The 16,511-nt window shown below is 42.0% G+C and overlaps 1 protein-coding gene across 4 annotated transcripts in view; it reads right to left on the bottom strand.

Moving 5' to 3' along the window:
• The window catches only part of ACSS3 (acyl-CoA synthetase short chain family member 3), a 74,685-nt gene extending 60,033 nt beyond the window's left edge, over positions 1-14,652 (bottom strand). For 2 of the 4 annotated variants that reach the window (XR_007162366.2, XM_048061262.2), the window contains exons 1-2: positions 13,855-14,318; positions 9,097-9,241 (exon numbers count right to left, since the gene is read on the bottom strand). Coding sequence is in view for 1 of the 4 variants with exons in the window: in XM_048061262.2 (XP_047917219.2) it covers positions 9,097-9,241; positions 13,855-14,303 (594 nt within the window). In the remaining 3 variants the exon portion in view is untranslated. Of the gene's footprint in view, positions 1-9,096; positions 9,242-13,854; positions 14,319-14,501 lie in introns of those variants that run through there. The other 2 variants (XM_048061263.2, XM_066995750.1) reach the window with 1 other exon arrangement.
• Positions 14,653-16,511: the final 1,859 nt, after the last annotated feature.

Genomic DNA, 16,511 nt, shown 5'->3' on the forward strand with positions numbered 1-16,511 from the left:
GTGCCTAGTAAGTCCTCTTAGAAAGTGAACTGGGAAGCCTGTAACAAGCACTGTGCACTTGTAGCAGCATGGAATATGGCATCTTCTGAAGGAAAATCAAATTACTAATTCCCCAAGAGCAAACAACTTAACTGTCAGAGGTTTCTGGAGTTCAAGAGGCTGACAGTCGTGTGACACTCAGATAGTATCTAAACCTGTCAACCTCATTTAATTTTTTTAATAAACATCAGAGTTTAGAGAGGCAACCTGCTCAAGCAGGGAAGTTGGGCGAGATGACCTCCAGAGGTCCCTTCCAACCTCAGGCACTCTCTGATTCTGTGAGTGTAAGTAGAAGAGGTACAACTTAATTGCGTACATAACACTGGCCAGCAGGTTAACGGGAAAAACTGTAGACTAGAAGACACAGGGTAGACTAAAAAGCTATTACAAAACAGGACGGAAGTAGAAACATCCTAGGATGTCACAAGCTGGAGATTTCCACAAGCATGGTTACAGTCCAATCAGAAGTAACAAGAGCTGGTGTTTTGCTTGCATGGTCCTACACTAATGATAAGACTAAAATGTTAAATTCTCTGAGAAGTTCTTGGGATAGCTAAATACACATATAAATCTAAGTTCAGAGCAAAGGAGTCGCATTGTTTTGCAAGGGAATTCTTCTTATCCACACTAGAAAAACACTTTTCTTTGACAGGTCGCCATTCACTAGAAAATACCACAGTAAGTAATAGAAATTTTGAGATTTCTGATTTCTTTCACTATCAATGCTATGCGAATCTACTCATATATGAGTATGTCACACCTTACCTACACTGTGTTATTCCTTATTTATTCATTGTATCACATAGGTTAGGTTTTAAGTAAAGTTGAGACTTGTGAAAGACTCTTCCCTTTGGTTCCTATCAGCCTGAGGAGAAAGGAAAGGGGAGACAAACTCCTGAGAGCAGCAGGGGGATGTTGCCTGTAGAATGGAAACTAACCACTTCCAAGCCTCCAAAGCAAAAAGAGACGTTTGCAGTGACCCAGCAAATAATGCATGTAATGGGAACAGCCTATGCCACTCTTGTGTAAATGGGACAGGAGGGAAGGACCTTCTTTTTCAAGGATGCACCAGTCAGCAGGGTAGATTAGCTATGAAATGTTTTGCTTTCATTTACATTATTTACCAAATTTGTATTTTCTCTATTTAAATAATTACTTTATCCCAGTTTAATATTTCAAATCCTAATGGCAATGTTACTTTCGGTAATTTACAGGCATTTAGGTGCTTTCTTCTATGATCGCACTCAAGAAAACATGGGGCAATAGCATCCAGTCCTGGAACGCAGCCCATGCATGTGGCATGGCATTACTTTACTGCTTCTCTCTTCAGTGGGACTTTCTGCAACATGAGACAGTAACACCCAAGAGCTCCAGACACACCTGAGCTGTGTTTGCATTAACTACACAGCTCATCCACAATCAAACCATGCATATTTCTACACCTCCGCCTGAGGATTTAAGAAAATGGAAACGCAGGAGCCCCAGGCATGGCTTGCATTAGAAGGTAAGAACAGCTTCCCCTTTTCATAAACACTGCATAAATCCCTGCTGTTATTTTCAGCCACAAGACAAAGACTATGTTTATAAGGCAAAGTTATCAGCATACCAAGCTGCAAACACACATAAACTAATGTACGCAACTCATTCATAACAGACCTCTCATATTAAACGTTAATGATTACCAGAAGAAAATATATTTTAATTCTAGACCTATTATTATCTATCAACATGCTATCAAGTAAAAACACAAATCAACATGGCTTGGACATCTATACAACTACAATTTATAGCCATACCACTGGCATTTAGTCATTTCTAGATAAGATCAGTGAAAATAACTATAGGTATGGATAAAAACTTTGATTCCAAAGGTAAATTCCTTTTGTATACTTCCCATTGTGAAAATATTAAAATCTGAAAGCTCATTTTAACAGAGAGAAAATATCAACTGATCTCAAAGAATCCTAATCCTCATCTTTGCTGTTTGTGAGACTCTCAAGCAGCATGTAGACAAAAAGGCCAGAGGAAACAAAAATAATATTTAATGAGTAATTCTATATCCCATATAAGTAATAGTAAGAATAGTAAGCAATAAATAATTAAACACAATGGACAACACATTCATTATTATTTTGATAATTATTACTGATGCTGAAAAAAGGCAATGTTTGCCTGTGGATGGAAAAGGCGTGGTTTAAAGATCATAATTAGTAATTTTGTAATAGAAGACTCCCTGTGCCTGTATATGAGCTACATAACTTTGATACTTGGCTGTATGAGGGAAACAGTGAAGAGAACTGCATATACTGAAGTAAGTTTTCTTGAAATCTACCATGCATAAATTTTATTTAAAGCAGAATACACGTAGCATGTTGCAGGCAGAAACCACATCTTCCAGCCAAGCTCACTAGTTACTTGTTTGTACTTAACCTCCCCACTCTGAAGAGCCCAATGTCACCAGAGGCATTAACCCAATACAATATGTGGGTAGCTTTGATTTTCCTTTTGTCTTTTCCTTCATCCTTCTGACAGGTAGTGAGCATTTGCCCTACAGAATAAAACACTGTCTCCGTCTGCAACTATTTGGAAGATTGTGGAACATCATAAAGAAGGTTTACATTGCCCTTAAGATTGATGTGGAAACCCTGAAACATTCAAGCAATCATTCTTCCTAAAAGGGAAAAAAAATAGTGTGAGTAGTGACATTTCATTAAACTGTTAAAAGCCATGAAACCTTCCAGTTTGTTACAGTGTGTTGTCATTTATGGTTTACATTAAGACAGCATACTTTATCACTCAAGATTTTACAGTCGCTATTTTCCTACCAGTATGCTATTTCTCTGCTCTTCTTCAAAGTTTAAGACTGCCATATTGCCTTAATATATTTGACACTTCAGTAATAAAATGACTTGAGACAAAGTGTTATAAGAGGAGGCTGAAGTAGGTTTTCAGATTTGAAGATCTGGACTTAAATTACACTTATGTCAAACGCAAGCCTTAGCGAGCACAGTTTTGTTTTTACCCTGCCACCAAACAAATACTATATCTGTATTAGCAGTTCAGGTTTGGAGAAGTAGTGCTGTCCTGAAGTAAATCACCCGGCTGTCCCCAGTGGTTTAAAATGCAGTTCAGTTTTGGTCCATGCCAGAAGAATTCTGTTTAGAAAATACTAAAGCAGAAATTCCACTCCAAATGCTCAAAAATTAAACTCCAAACCTGACTGTGTTGAACAGTGTGGGTCTCACCAGTGTCAAGTCCCTCAACACAAGCTAAACCCAAAATGATTTTCAAATACTGAGAGCTCTTGAAAGACCCTGAAGTGCATCTCATGCTGTAAAAACAGTCATGTCACATTAAGCATTCCTCTAAACCAAGGGCAGCGAGCCTTCCTCTCCTCTTCAAGTTCTCCAACATGCCATTCTTGGAAGGCTACTAAAGAAAGTAGTCCTTGCTGCTAGCACCCATGTGCTGATCAACCCCTTCACTCTTCCATTACTCCTTTAAATTAACACTTCTTCCTTTTCCTACTGCTGCAAGAGTTTCTCCAGTAGATGCACCATCCTGTTGCTAACGTCAAGCCCGCTGCCAACCAGGAGAGGATGGACAGGTGGTGCTGCATTCATTTCACGCAGATGAAGATGACATTCTTAAACACGTGGCACAATCATGCTTCAGAAGTGGCTTGGTGCACACGCCCCTACCACAGAGATCCTGAACAGATCTTCAGGGGAGGGGAGAGCACTCCACCACGTCCGCTGCTCGTTAGGCTACCTATATCCTTCGTCCCAGGATCAACAGTCCAGGGAAAAGCGTGCCACACACACCTGCCAAGTGTTGCACACGTCTGCGTCGCACAAGCACCTGAGGACCCCCAGGAGATGACATGCAGGAACGTCCCCTTGGCCCACTCTCTGCCACTCCAGGCACCGTAAATTCAATGGTCCAGATGCCTGCCTGCCTAAGTGCGTGTACTCCTTTCCTAGACGTGTATGCAGCGTGGGATTGTATTTAGGAGCTTTCTGGTCCAGTCAGGGCACTGGTCCCAGAGCTGCGGAAAGGCAATGCAAGTTTGCCTGTCAGAGCTGTAATGTCTTGAGATGATTCCCCAGGGGCTGTGAAGGAAGCTCTGTGGGTCAACAAGCTCCATCAGAGACCACCTGCCCTGACCCTGCTCTGCCTGTGTGCCAGGCACGGTCCTGCCAACTCCATAAGCCATGCACGTGGCATGCCTTGATAGCACAGCCCCCGCAGGTTTCTGCACAAAATTCCCCTGCACTGTCTCTTTTCCTCTCCTCAAATGCAGTATATGAGGGACCTACCTAGTGGTTGTAGTGGTGCGCATACACTGCTCCACAAACAAGAAAAAAATGTAAGTTGGGATGATTTTTATTGCTTTCTAATGCAGGCAGACAGCTGCTGGGATTGTGGTTAGTTGCAGTAATTTCTCCTTCCTTCTTTCACATGCCAACATGCTCTTTAGATGAGGAAAAGCTGGGGACTGTGGGTAGGGCACAGATACAGGCCCATCTTCCTCCCTGGTTTGGGAGACCAGCTGTGGAGCGTGCGCCTGCTAGAAGGGCCTGGGATGGGACAGGGATTCTCTAACAGTCACCAGCTTGGCATGGATTTCACGTTTGATCAGAAGCAATGCCACAGCATCCACTCAGCAATTAATTCAGCACGGTTTTGCTTCACTCTGCCAATACTGCACCAAATTCTGCATTACTGCAGGTATCCCTGATGTTGACACGCTGCAGTGTAACACACAAGTCAAGGGAGTAGTGTAATACTTAAGGTAGATCAAGTGCCTGCTACTTCAGATCTCTAAGGTGATTTGGAAGTCTTTTCTGTGGAATGTGAAAAACCCAAGGCACCACTCTTTGTAAACTCCTGATTAGTCTCATCCTTTCCAGAAATACTAATATTGATATTTTTGAACAGCTACTCTTGTACATCATAGTTAAATCTTTCTAGGACATTCATAGAAGAATGAATTTTGAAATTTAAATAGGATAACGAAAAACAGCATTAAACAAAAAGTCTAATACATGGTTCTAGCAAGGTAATTTTGCTTTACCAGACAAACAGAATAAAAAGTTTGATTGTCAGTCTCCATAGGATTTTCTGTCTGTATTCTAGTAAAGCATGTTGAATGAGAAAGACTACTAGAAGCAAAACAACCTGGGTGATTCTTCAGTCATATATAAGAAATTACATCACAACCCAGTGCTGATAACCCTGAAGCCCTTCTCTCTCATTCATATTTTTGTAACATTCAATGCTGTCAGAGACTCAGCTTGGGGGGAAGGAGGTCTGGATTTTAGTAATCCTGCCAGGTTTTTGCACTCAGAAATTATTTATTACAGCACTGAATTCAGCACATTAACTGTGCATTGTTTCTGAAATAATGACCAAGAGAAATGATATTGTTTTCATGTACAATATCTGTCAAGTGTCAACAACTGCAAATAATATGGCATTCAAATTCTTGAGATTTTTTATTTTTTTATTTTTTAGCAAGGGAGGCAGCCTACAGAAAATAACCCAGTAATGTAAACAGAGAGGTATTTTCACCCACCTAACAACCTTTGTCTTAACCTGAAAACGGTAGTACTTTCCAACACTTTCCAATCAGAAAGTTTGTTTTTAAATGAACAGAAGCCACTGCTCCCTATTTTTTTTCTGGTTATATCTATTTTTCCCTAACACTACAGAGATTCAGTAACATTTCTAAAAGAATTCATGTCTCCCTTATCTTTTCCTGGCATCTCACTACTGGAATTAGAGACTATCTCAAGGTATACCCAAAGCTTACAGCTACATCCCCATTTCACTGTGATCGGTTCGATTATGTAATCCACATTTAAAAACCTGTAAGAGGCATCAGTAAATAAAATAAATCCAATAGGTACATTCGGGAAGACTATCATGTCTTTAAGTTTCATCAGAGCCCTACTCTCCACATTTGCAGCATTCCATCTATAACAGCATATAATTAATACAATGCAATCATATGCACTATGTAAAATTTCACTTTAAGAGGTCCAAGACTTTCCAAATATAGTTGCACAGAGTATCAGCACAGACAGATCTTGTCATTATTTTTATCATTAAACTGCTGAAATTGTCCTGCAATCCTTCTACTCCACTTCTGAAAAAAAAAAAAAAATTGTTCCTCACAGGTTGGACACTAAACATCCACAAACTTCCAACATCTCTCTCAATTATTTACAATTCAGTGGTGCTTAACCTTAAAATTGCAGCATCACTGTAGCTCTTACATCTGAACAACAGTTCAACGGGTAAAAAGGATAGAGGTAATCTGAAAGCAACAGGCTTCCCGAGGACACAGCTCAAGCTATCCCACCCTCCCTAAGGAGTTGTATTATCTCCAACCAAGCACCTATGTCATTTTTTTCATCCTTGCCATGCGTTTGATCCTTGGACAAATGATCCAACCTGCTACATAATTCTGCATCTTCCCATCCTGTGACCCACAGTTATCCTACGTAACTTTTAGTTAATCCACCTATAAAGTCCTCTTTTATTACCAAAAGCCAGAAAGAAATCCATCACCTCAAACCCTGATCTCTTGTAGAGACATTTTGAACAGGCAGCCTCTCTGAAAAGACATTCTCAGTGAAATAACAGCTTATTGGCCTGGCAGGCTACTAAACATTCATTGGACGGATATAGTTCAAACTACAGTCTGCACACAGATTCACATCGAGGGATATTTTAAACTGGGAAAGGAACTCCAGAAAGGAAGTGAAAGGTTTCTTTCGCCTCTGGGGTATTACTAAGCCTATCTGTCAACTTTGTTCATACGTCTGGTCTACACTCATACCAGTCTATAATGAAGCATGCAAAGCAGTGACAGTCTATTTCAAAACTACAGCATATAGTACTTTTGGCTTACATTGAGCAGACCGAGAACACAGCAACAAGCAATGGCAGCGGGATGTGAGCCAAACACTGTAAGGCATGCTTCATAGTGGTTTAGTAGGTCCTTTCCCAAAATCTTTCCTAGTCTTTACAAGATCTGTGACACAAAACACACCAGCCCATGTGTTTGCAATTTTCAGCCAATGTCTCTGTGGGTATGTTTGTTACCTGGTGTTCAACAGTTACCAGATGAACCAAGTTAAATTTATTCCACAAGAGTGGACTAGAAAGATGCAAATGATAAATTATTAATCCCAAACCCTGCCTTTCACGATCATATGCCCTTTTGATTAAGGATAATAACAAACTGTACAGAATTCAAAAACAAGATAGGACTCAGCTACCAGCAAGATTACAACGAACTTCTGAGTAAGTTCTGCTACATACCCTCAGAAAACTTCAATCAGTTATCCCATTTGGTTTATTATGCTCAGTAAGAGGATATATGGAAGAAAGTATGTGTATGTATATTAGCAAAACTTTGTCATTTTGCATAAAATGTTCCATGCCGTAACGTGTTTAATGTGCTTACAGAAAACACAGATACACAAACTTAGGAGACGCCAACATCCACCCTAAAAAGTGAACCAAGGCTACTTTTCAAGTGCTGTTTAGAGGAAACTTCTGCAGAGGAAGCCCACAGAAGATAATTTACATCAAAATGATGTATTCATTAAAATAAATGAATAGATATTTGCATACATATACTTTTTTCACTTATACATATACATTTATATATGGCACATGACAAATAAAATTGCAAATAATTACAATTTATTTATAGATAGACATAAAAAACAAAATTAGATGAGAAGCTGTACCCTTTTAAAGCTGCCTGATTTCTTAAAACACTGCAATAGTGGTTTTAGCTCCAGCATACTGCATGGTAACTTTAAAGTTCAGTTTTGGACTTGGTAAATCAACAAAAAAATGGTGAGGAGTAAATATTTTCTATATTTTTCTTACACGGTATGGTACAGCAGAGATGTATCAGTTTTTGTGTCTGTATGATTATTCTTTTCTTCCAACAGTGGAATACAAACCTCACACACCAAACTAGTGTATTGTGAACTTCATTTAACATTTTAGAAGTAGGTTTGCATTACGTGTATCTGCAGTACAGTGAGTGTGTTCCATCCACTGTAATGCATCTTGCACTCTGAAATTCATTAAGCAAGAAGAGGAGTCTGACTCCAAAATTTCTTTGTGTTCAGTGTTAAGTGCAACTGCTATATATAACTAGAACAGAAAAGCAGAGCAAACAAAGTTAAAATACAGCATTTGATCAGGAAATTCAATTTAACTACCAATTATAGCAACCGGCATGGGTTGGGCCTGGTTGAGGGTGGCATTAGCAGGTGACCTTTGGTAAATGACAACGTCAGGTAATGAGGCTGCCAAATTATCGGCACAGAGGAGCAGTGTGAGGCCCACATGCAGCTGATGGCGGCGACACAGGCACGCGGAGCCTGGCACTTGGGGCTCATGCTGAACTGGGCATTCACCACCCCAGCGAGAGGCAAGCTGCATTGGCCATGCCAGTCGACAGTTGAAATCCAAAGGCTTCCCAAACGGAGTGCTAGTGCAGGCCATCAGCACCCTCGCTATAGCCTCCACCAGGCACGTGACACAGCTCTGCCTGGACCTGCTTCCTGTTCACTTGGCATTTGTTTTCACACTCCATTATCTGCAGCAATAGCCAAGGTGTGCACCTTCATTTTCACTAGAACAGCACTGTTGTTCTTTGTAGCAACTCAGTGCCAAGTGGCTTGACTAATATTTTGCTTTACCTTTTATATAGGAAATAAGAACTGTTAGGAGATGGAAAAAAAAAAAAAAAAAAAGAAATTCAAGAAAGAAAAGTTCAGAAATTAACTGACCAGGACAAAAAATAACAAACTGCAGGAAAAAAAAAAAAAAAAGATATTTAAAGGAAGATCAAAACTTCTTAGATGCTCTATTATCAGGTAAAAGCAGTGAAGCTTATAGATCAATACTGAGCACAGCAAAAGGAATAAAATAGCAAGGCAGACCACTTCTGCCAGCCTAATATCTACCTGTTGTGCAGTATTTCCAATCTATTTCCAGTAACAAGGTTATTCTCAGACGTACCTGTTCAAGCAGTTCCTTATATGTTATTTTCTCTTTGGTATTTGTTACAGGACTGTCATAAATAATGGCAACGTGGTCTCCTCGTCCATTCTCAACATGACGATCTACAGCATTGTAACAAATATTCAGCTCTCCACCTACAAACCTAAAGAAGAAGTTGAAAGTACATTACAGCCAACCTTTCAAATGACTAAGACAGGGTTGATTGTTATTTTTGTTTTTTCTCTTAAGGAATGAGAGCGTGCAATTGAAGTATCATCCATAAAACTTTACACTCCATTCGGAGAGTCATTTTTTGTTCCATAACCCCACAATTTACTTAAAAAGCTACATAAACCAAGATAAGTAAAAGAAGTAAAGTACTTATACCTTAATTGACTTAACTAAGAATATGCTAAACTGGGTCTTGATTTAACTTACTTTGCATCAATCATTCTGATTTTTATAGCTACGATTTCAGGGAGCAAGACATACATTCACATAAAATAATTTTGACATTATGAAAATATCTTATTACGCTTTGTACTGGCATGTAAACTTATCTTTTAAGAAGAACGGGTTCAGGACTCCAAATGTTCTTATTCACATCTTGGCAGTAACAGCTAAGCATACACGCATCTGTATGTAAATGAAACTGACCCAAACGGTCATAAAACCTTCTAAATTTGTCTGATACTCATAATGCATTTGACATTACCATGTTCTACATCAGTGACTCAAAAGAAAAAGAAGGCACCATGTGCTACAATGACAATTAGCTCAAAGACGACACAGAACCTAAGAATAAGCTTTCTCAAAATAATGCTCTCCTTTGTGTTTTTCTATCTGCACAGATCTATCTACAGCAAGAGCAACACACAGGAAAAATAGAGTTGAGAGTTTCCAAAAATTCTGTGGGGATGCTCACTGTCATAATGTCTTGTTGTAATGTAAAAAAATAAAAATAGATGGCCTGAAGTAACCCACTACCAGTTAAAAGGGAGCATTTTCTTCTTTCCTTCCTGTCTTTTATAGGACTGCTCTAAATTAGGATATTTGATGTATTATTCATATATCCATATGAACACAGGCCATTGAATAGTCCCTATTGTCAAAGAATTGCAATTATTAAAGCAAAACCAATTAGGATGTTTGGATGTAGCAAACTTTTCCTGTGACTCCTTTACAATGCCATTAATAAGGAGAAGGTGGGAGATGAAGAAAGCAAAAAAAAACATTGTGCTATAAACCTCTTCCCATAAAAGAGCTATATGAACAATAAAAGCTTGTCAGTTGCCTCAAGTAATACAGATAAACTCTGTATTACTGTCATAAAAACTGTGTAGGCTCAGGTCATCCACTGATTTTTATATCGTATCTCTGTGTGACGATGTGAACAACGCAACAGCAGAGCACAGTATCTGGGTTACCATGCATTGCTACTTAAGAATGGTGGAAACACGAGCGAGTAGCAGAGCTTGGATTCCCATTAAGTTATGCAGCAAGACCAACATTATTGAAGACATTTTTTAAAAAAAAAAAAAAAAAAAAAAAAACGTGACTTCAGGCTGAAGCCAAAACCCAAGGCTCTGCGCCGAGAGCTCTGGTGCCCAGGTCAGAGGGAGGGAGGGAGCGCAGGCTGCCACGGAGCGGAGAAAGCAGCAAGGCACCTACTGTGGACACAAGTGCAAGTCTCTTGCTTCTCTACTTGTCACTCACAAACGTGCTGGAATACCCCATTTTGGCTGACAAATTAAAAAACGCCTGGCTTTGAAAAGCTGCCCGGTGCCGCTACAAGTTTTTGCACATTCATCTTCTTGCCAAAGAGATGAACATCTCCAAAGAACATCAATTTGCTTGAATAAGCTTTAGCTGGAAAGCAACAGCGGCATTAAAACAGGCCCCAGTCCTGGAATAAGGACATTAATTTAAAAAAGAGATCTAGAACTGAATATAAAATATTCCACTAAGCTGCAGAAAGGTATGGGATGGATCTGCAGGATGTTTGTAAGAGTTGCAAGTGAATCTTGCCATAAGCAGGGCTGTAAAATGCTAATCTGTTGCTAACCAGACATTTACCTCAATACAGCTTATGGACCTAAATCCAGCCTGAAGATCTTTTCCTTAGGCTCAGTTCCTAAGGCTGGGAAAGGAATAACATTAAACAAATGGAGCAGAGGAGGAGAAACAGAGAAACAAAAAGAGTGAACAGTAACAACTCCAATACACAAAAGAAACTGGATTCAGTTCACCACCAGCCTCTTGGAAGAGCTCGTCTTCTATCCACTGATGCTACTGTGGAAGAAAAATGGCAGGGTTCCTCCTGCCAAAATCACAGCAGAATTTAAATGTGGTTATAATACCAAAACAGCTTGCTTCACAGCAACTTTTTAAGCTCGTGTTCTGCGAATATCTACCAATCTTTTTGGCAAGTCTTTTTTTCTGTACATCCCTGACAGCAGTAGCCTTTGGTAATCCACAGGACGCGTAACTTTCATCCAATAACGCATCCCTGTAACAATTTCAGTGTGGTTACCGCACTAGGACCCCCCTGAGCCCCTTTAAAGCCACCTCCAGCCTCAGCAGGAATTCCTGCCTCCCTGGTCTGGGGCCGGCGCCTCCCATCTCCTGCAGGTCTGGCAGAGCTGCTCTTGTTGCACAACCAGGGATCTCAAGTACAGGCACTGACTCTTCTTTAACCGTTCTTTAAAACGACTGAATCTTTAAGGGAAGCAGAAGGGGGCAAGGAAGCACTGTTCACGTTCTCCTACTCGTGACAAGTCAGGTAGTTAGGTCTTCCATAGCAGGACTCCGGTTACATACAGCTTAACATCTACTGTCTGTGGCACGGAGATGGTTCTTACTGCATTCAGAATTTTTTCAGATCTGTCAACAGCCTACTTGCTAGTAACAAAATAAGTATAATCATGATGAAGGCAACGCATAATTAAGCCTAAATTCAAATATTCAAAAATTATGTTGTAATTTCCGACAATATCTGCTATCTTCAAAATCAAATAGCTGTGTTCAGAGACAATTTTTAGTTTCACTGAGAAGCAAAGATAATTAAGAAGAAAAATGAAGGATGATAAATGTTCTGAATAAACTCAGCATGTATGCAAAAGAAAAAAACTACAGTACAATTATTTTGCACCTTAAACGTAAAAAAAAAAAAAAAGTGTATCGCTAATTCCTGTAATGCCATGCACAAACACCTCTCCAGCCTGAGTTCCCAGGAATCAAAGGGATTTTTTTTTTTAATTTGTTTAGATGAAGTCTAAACAGAAGTTGAATGATGCATTAAACAAAACCACTACAGTATTAGATATTTTAAGATAAAGGTATGTTAACTGATCCAGCCACATTTTTTTAAAGTGTCAGTAACACTTCAATAGCAGACAGGGTAACATTCCTGAAGCTCAACGGTGATTTCACATAATGTTTGTGTCTTAGAGTCATGAAGAACACAGCTTTCAAAATTGCCCTCTACCTGCATTAGTTAGGAAAAAAAATGTTTCTACTAACTTCATCTAAGAAGCCAAAATGCTTTAAAAAGACAAAACCACATCACTTGTAGCCAGCAAGCTTATCGCACTCATCAAATCAAATTACATTTGTTTGACAGGATCTGACAGAAAAACCATGCTCACTAGTGTGTATCAGATTCTTATTCCTTAACTTTTAAAAAGTAACTACCGTTACTTTTTCGTTATTTTGTTCAGGAATGCCAAGGAGCTTCAGTGCAGGCAATCCTACTTGTCCTTTCTGACCAGCGCCATGACCTTAAAACCCACGGTCAGTGGACCACAGGTCTCCTTATCAATCCACTTTAAGACTCCTGACTGTTACACAGCCACGATAACTTAAAGGGATTTATGCTGGCTGGGTGCTGCTTAACATCCAGCTTATGAGATAAAAACAATTGTCGCTGTGAGAGCTGCCACGCAGCAATCACAGACACCGACAGGAATGTAAGTTTCCACACTGCTGGTTCCGTGTCTCGCTCTGACAGATTTGAGTGAAGAGTATTTTTAATTATATTTTGAGAATGCTCAGTATTTTTAAATTCAAATCAAGCCAGAAAAACATTAAAAAGGCAACGAACATCAATGTGCCAAAGACGCCCCCCCATCCTGCCTTGCCATTTTTATCCTAGATTAGTTTCTCTTTGAGAAAAGTTCAAAGAGAATGATGTAAATTTGCTGAAAAAGAGATGACAGTGGTCATGACAAAACTTTAACAGGCAAACTGCTTTCTAAGAAGCACTGAAAATCTTTTCCTGAAGTTTGTAAGAAGGATGTCCCTTCTGTCTGAGCAGTCACTGCTCACCACGTGTATGTACATACCAGGCTACTAATGCTTTTGCTAAACATTACCTTATCGTGCCCTCGAAGCGATGACCTACTCAGCTAATTTCTAAGGTTAAAAAACTGAAAGCCACCATCTCTGCATTCCCACAGGCAATCTTCCATCCCCTCATGCCAGATTCCCAGCGCAGACAGCAACCTAAACCACGGGGAGCATCAGGCTCTCACGCAGGGCACCCGGACCCCCACACATCCCACCCGTACGACACACGCACACCACCACAGCCCACGCCAAGTCCCCTCTCACCCCAAGGCCCTCACCCGTCCCGATTTCAGTCATTAAGCATAACCGAGTGTAACCATTAAACTCCCCGGGGCTCTGCCACCACTACAGCAGGGTGGCAGGCTCGCTGCCCCAAGCACCCACTCGACCCCCGGCGCCCCGCAGCCGCTGCCCCCGGCTGGCACTCACCAGGAGGCACTCCCGGGGCCGCGGCTCTGCAGAGCCCTGTCCCAGGGCTTGTCCCAGCGGAGCAGCGTGGCGGCCGCTCCCCACACCTTCTCGGGATCGGCCACCGAGGCCCTGAACACCGCCTCGTAGTCGCCCGGCGCCCGGCAGCAGGCAGCGCGGCCCGGCAGCCGGCTCTCCGTGCAGGGCGGCCGCAGCCAGCGCCGGGCAGCGCCGCCGTGGCGGGGCAGCCCCGCCAGCCTGCCCACGAGCCCCATCTTGCGCGGCCCCCGCGGGGCACTGACAGCCCTCGGAAAACCCCCTCGGGTGGCGGCGGTTCCACCGAGACCAGCCCCGGCCGCCGGCTGCCCCCGGCAAGCGGTGCGGAGCAGGACGCTTGGAGCCCCGCCGAGCGGGGGCGGGCGGCCCGGGCTGCGCCCCCTGGGGCCGGGCCGGGCCGGGCCGGCCGCCATGTCGGGGGTCCGGCCCCGCCGCCATCTCGGGGTCGGGGTCTGGCACCGCCGCCCTCCGCCCTGCACCGGCGGCCACCGAGGGCCGGGCCCGGAGCCCCGTGGGCGTGCGGTGGCCGCTAGGTGAGGGAAGGGCACAGGCGAGGGCAAGCTCCGCAGCCCTGCTGCGGGCTTGCAGGGGCGGCAGGAGAGGAGACGAACCTCGGAGGTGTTACCCTTTTCCCTCAAAACCACAGGCAGTCCGGGTTCCTGAGCGGTTGGCGCAGGTGTTGCTCGTTTTTTTCCACGTCCAGATGCTTTTTCTCCTGGTAAAATTCTTCTCCAGAAAGCAGTTGCAATTTGCAGATTTTCCTGCTTTACACTTTTTTCTTTCCGTGAGAAAAGTAAGTCATGGTTGCAGATCATCATCATTACATCAAATACCATGTCATAAATCAAACACCAGCTCCTAAGCCCTATCCACAAATAATAAATAAATTAATAATAATAAAGGAAGACCACCACTAAGCTCTGTCCCCTTGAATACTGCGCTCAAGACCCTACAACTGTTCATTAAGCTATTACATACATATGTCCGTACATTGACTGTCTAAGCCTGAGGCAGCAGAATGTAGTGACATGAATGGAGAGGAATTTACTGTAATCAAATGTCATCAGAGAGAGAAACTGAAGACAGAAAAAGGAGAGACAGAGAAACGGAAATCATGTTTGGCTTAATGACTTGCATGATATATAGCCACAATACTCTTCAAGTATTTATTTTGAAATACACTCTTGCTTTGAGAAAAACTGCCTATGAAAACTGCCTATGAATAATATGCCTATGAATAAGGGATATTATTAGTACCACGAGAAAAGTCTGTTCCATATTCCAGAAGACCTCCATCATTTGTAGTGGATCTTTTGTTTTGCACATCTTGGCATATATTTAGAAACCCTTCCTAAGTTTCAGTGGTAATGTTTCAGAATATTGTAATGCACAAGTCAGCTAAGACATACACCAGCTTCAAAGACATGTCTTGCGCCTTATGAAATTATTTTAGTGCTTTAATAGGTCTATCCACTATAAGTCTCTCAGGGAATTCTTCCTGTAATCACATTATAAAAGATGTTATACGCTTAAGAGAAACTCTGCAATTCAGAGAAGATACATTTTGTACTCATAGTTAATTTAGGCATCTGTTACCTGAGTACTGTGGAATTAGCACAATGAGAACATAATGGCGTATCACATTACTGGTAAAGTAAACTCTGACAGTTTCCCATGGCTTGCAGGAGCTATTGGCACTGACCAGCGCTGTGTGAACTACCTGCCCCACACTGCACCACAGTTCAGCTTGTTCTCCTTCCCATCAGGGCTGTAGTGACACACAGCACTGATGTAGCACGTTGGCATCAGAGACTCATTTATAGTAAGTTCATCCTCTCCAGAGCCTGAAACACCTGAAGGACTAAGTGGAGAAATTATGAAAATTTCCCTACAGCTTGCCTACAAAGCTGGAAAATCAAAAATACATTTGGCAGGGAGGAAGGAAGGAAGGAAAGGAAGGAAAGGAAAGGGAAGGGAAGGGAAGGGAAGGGGGGGAAGGGAAGGGAAGGGAAGGGAAGGGAAGGGAAGGGGGAAGGGAAGGGAAGGGAAGGGAAGGGAAGGGAAGGGAAGGGAAGGGAAGGGAAGGGAAGGGAAGGGAAGGGAAGGGAAGGGAAGGGAAGGGAAGGGAAGGGAAGGGAAGGGAAGGAGGGAGGAAAAGAAAGAGAGAAAGAAAAAAAGTATGAACAGAGGAGCTTATGGAGGTTGTAAACACTGTGACCCCCCCCTGACAGCCCTGAAATGAGGCACTGCTGCTGAGTGCCTGGTAGTATGGCACGTGTTGTACAAATGTGCCTGTAGAACACTGCTTCATGGCTAACACATAGTTGCTCTTAGCATTCTAAAAATATTCCCAGAGTTTTATCTTGTATTTCCTATTTGTAAGATGACTAGCCTCCTTGTGACTGAAAATTCTGACTGAAAGCAGTTATAGAAACATGGAAATATGTTTTTTTCCCCTTTGGGGACACCTGTTCAGACCTAATGAACAGGTCTTCGACCTGCGGGTGTCCATAAGCCCACCACATGGCTGAGCGCTGTGCAATGACCTCCCTACCTGTGGCACACTGCCAGTGGACTTGCAATTGCCTCTGCACAATTTGGGAAGCCCATTCTCCCCAAAT

The sequence above is a fragment of the Anser cygnoides genome, chromosome 1, assembly GCF_040182565.1.
Source record: "Anser cygnoides isolate HZ-2024a breed goose chromosome 1, Taihu_goose_T2T_genome, whole genome shotgun sequence".
Classification (NCBI taxonomy): Eukaryota; Metazoa; Chordata; class Aves; order Anseriformes; family Anatidae; genus Anser; species Anser cygnoides.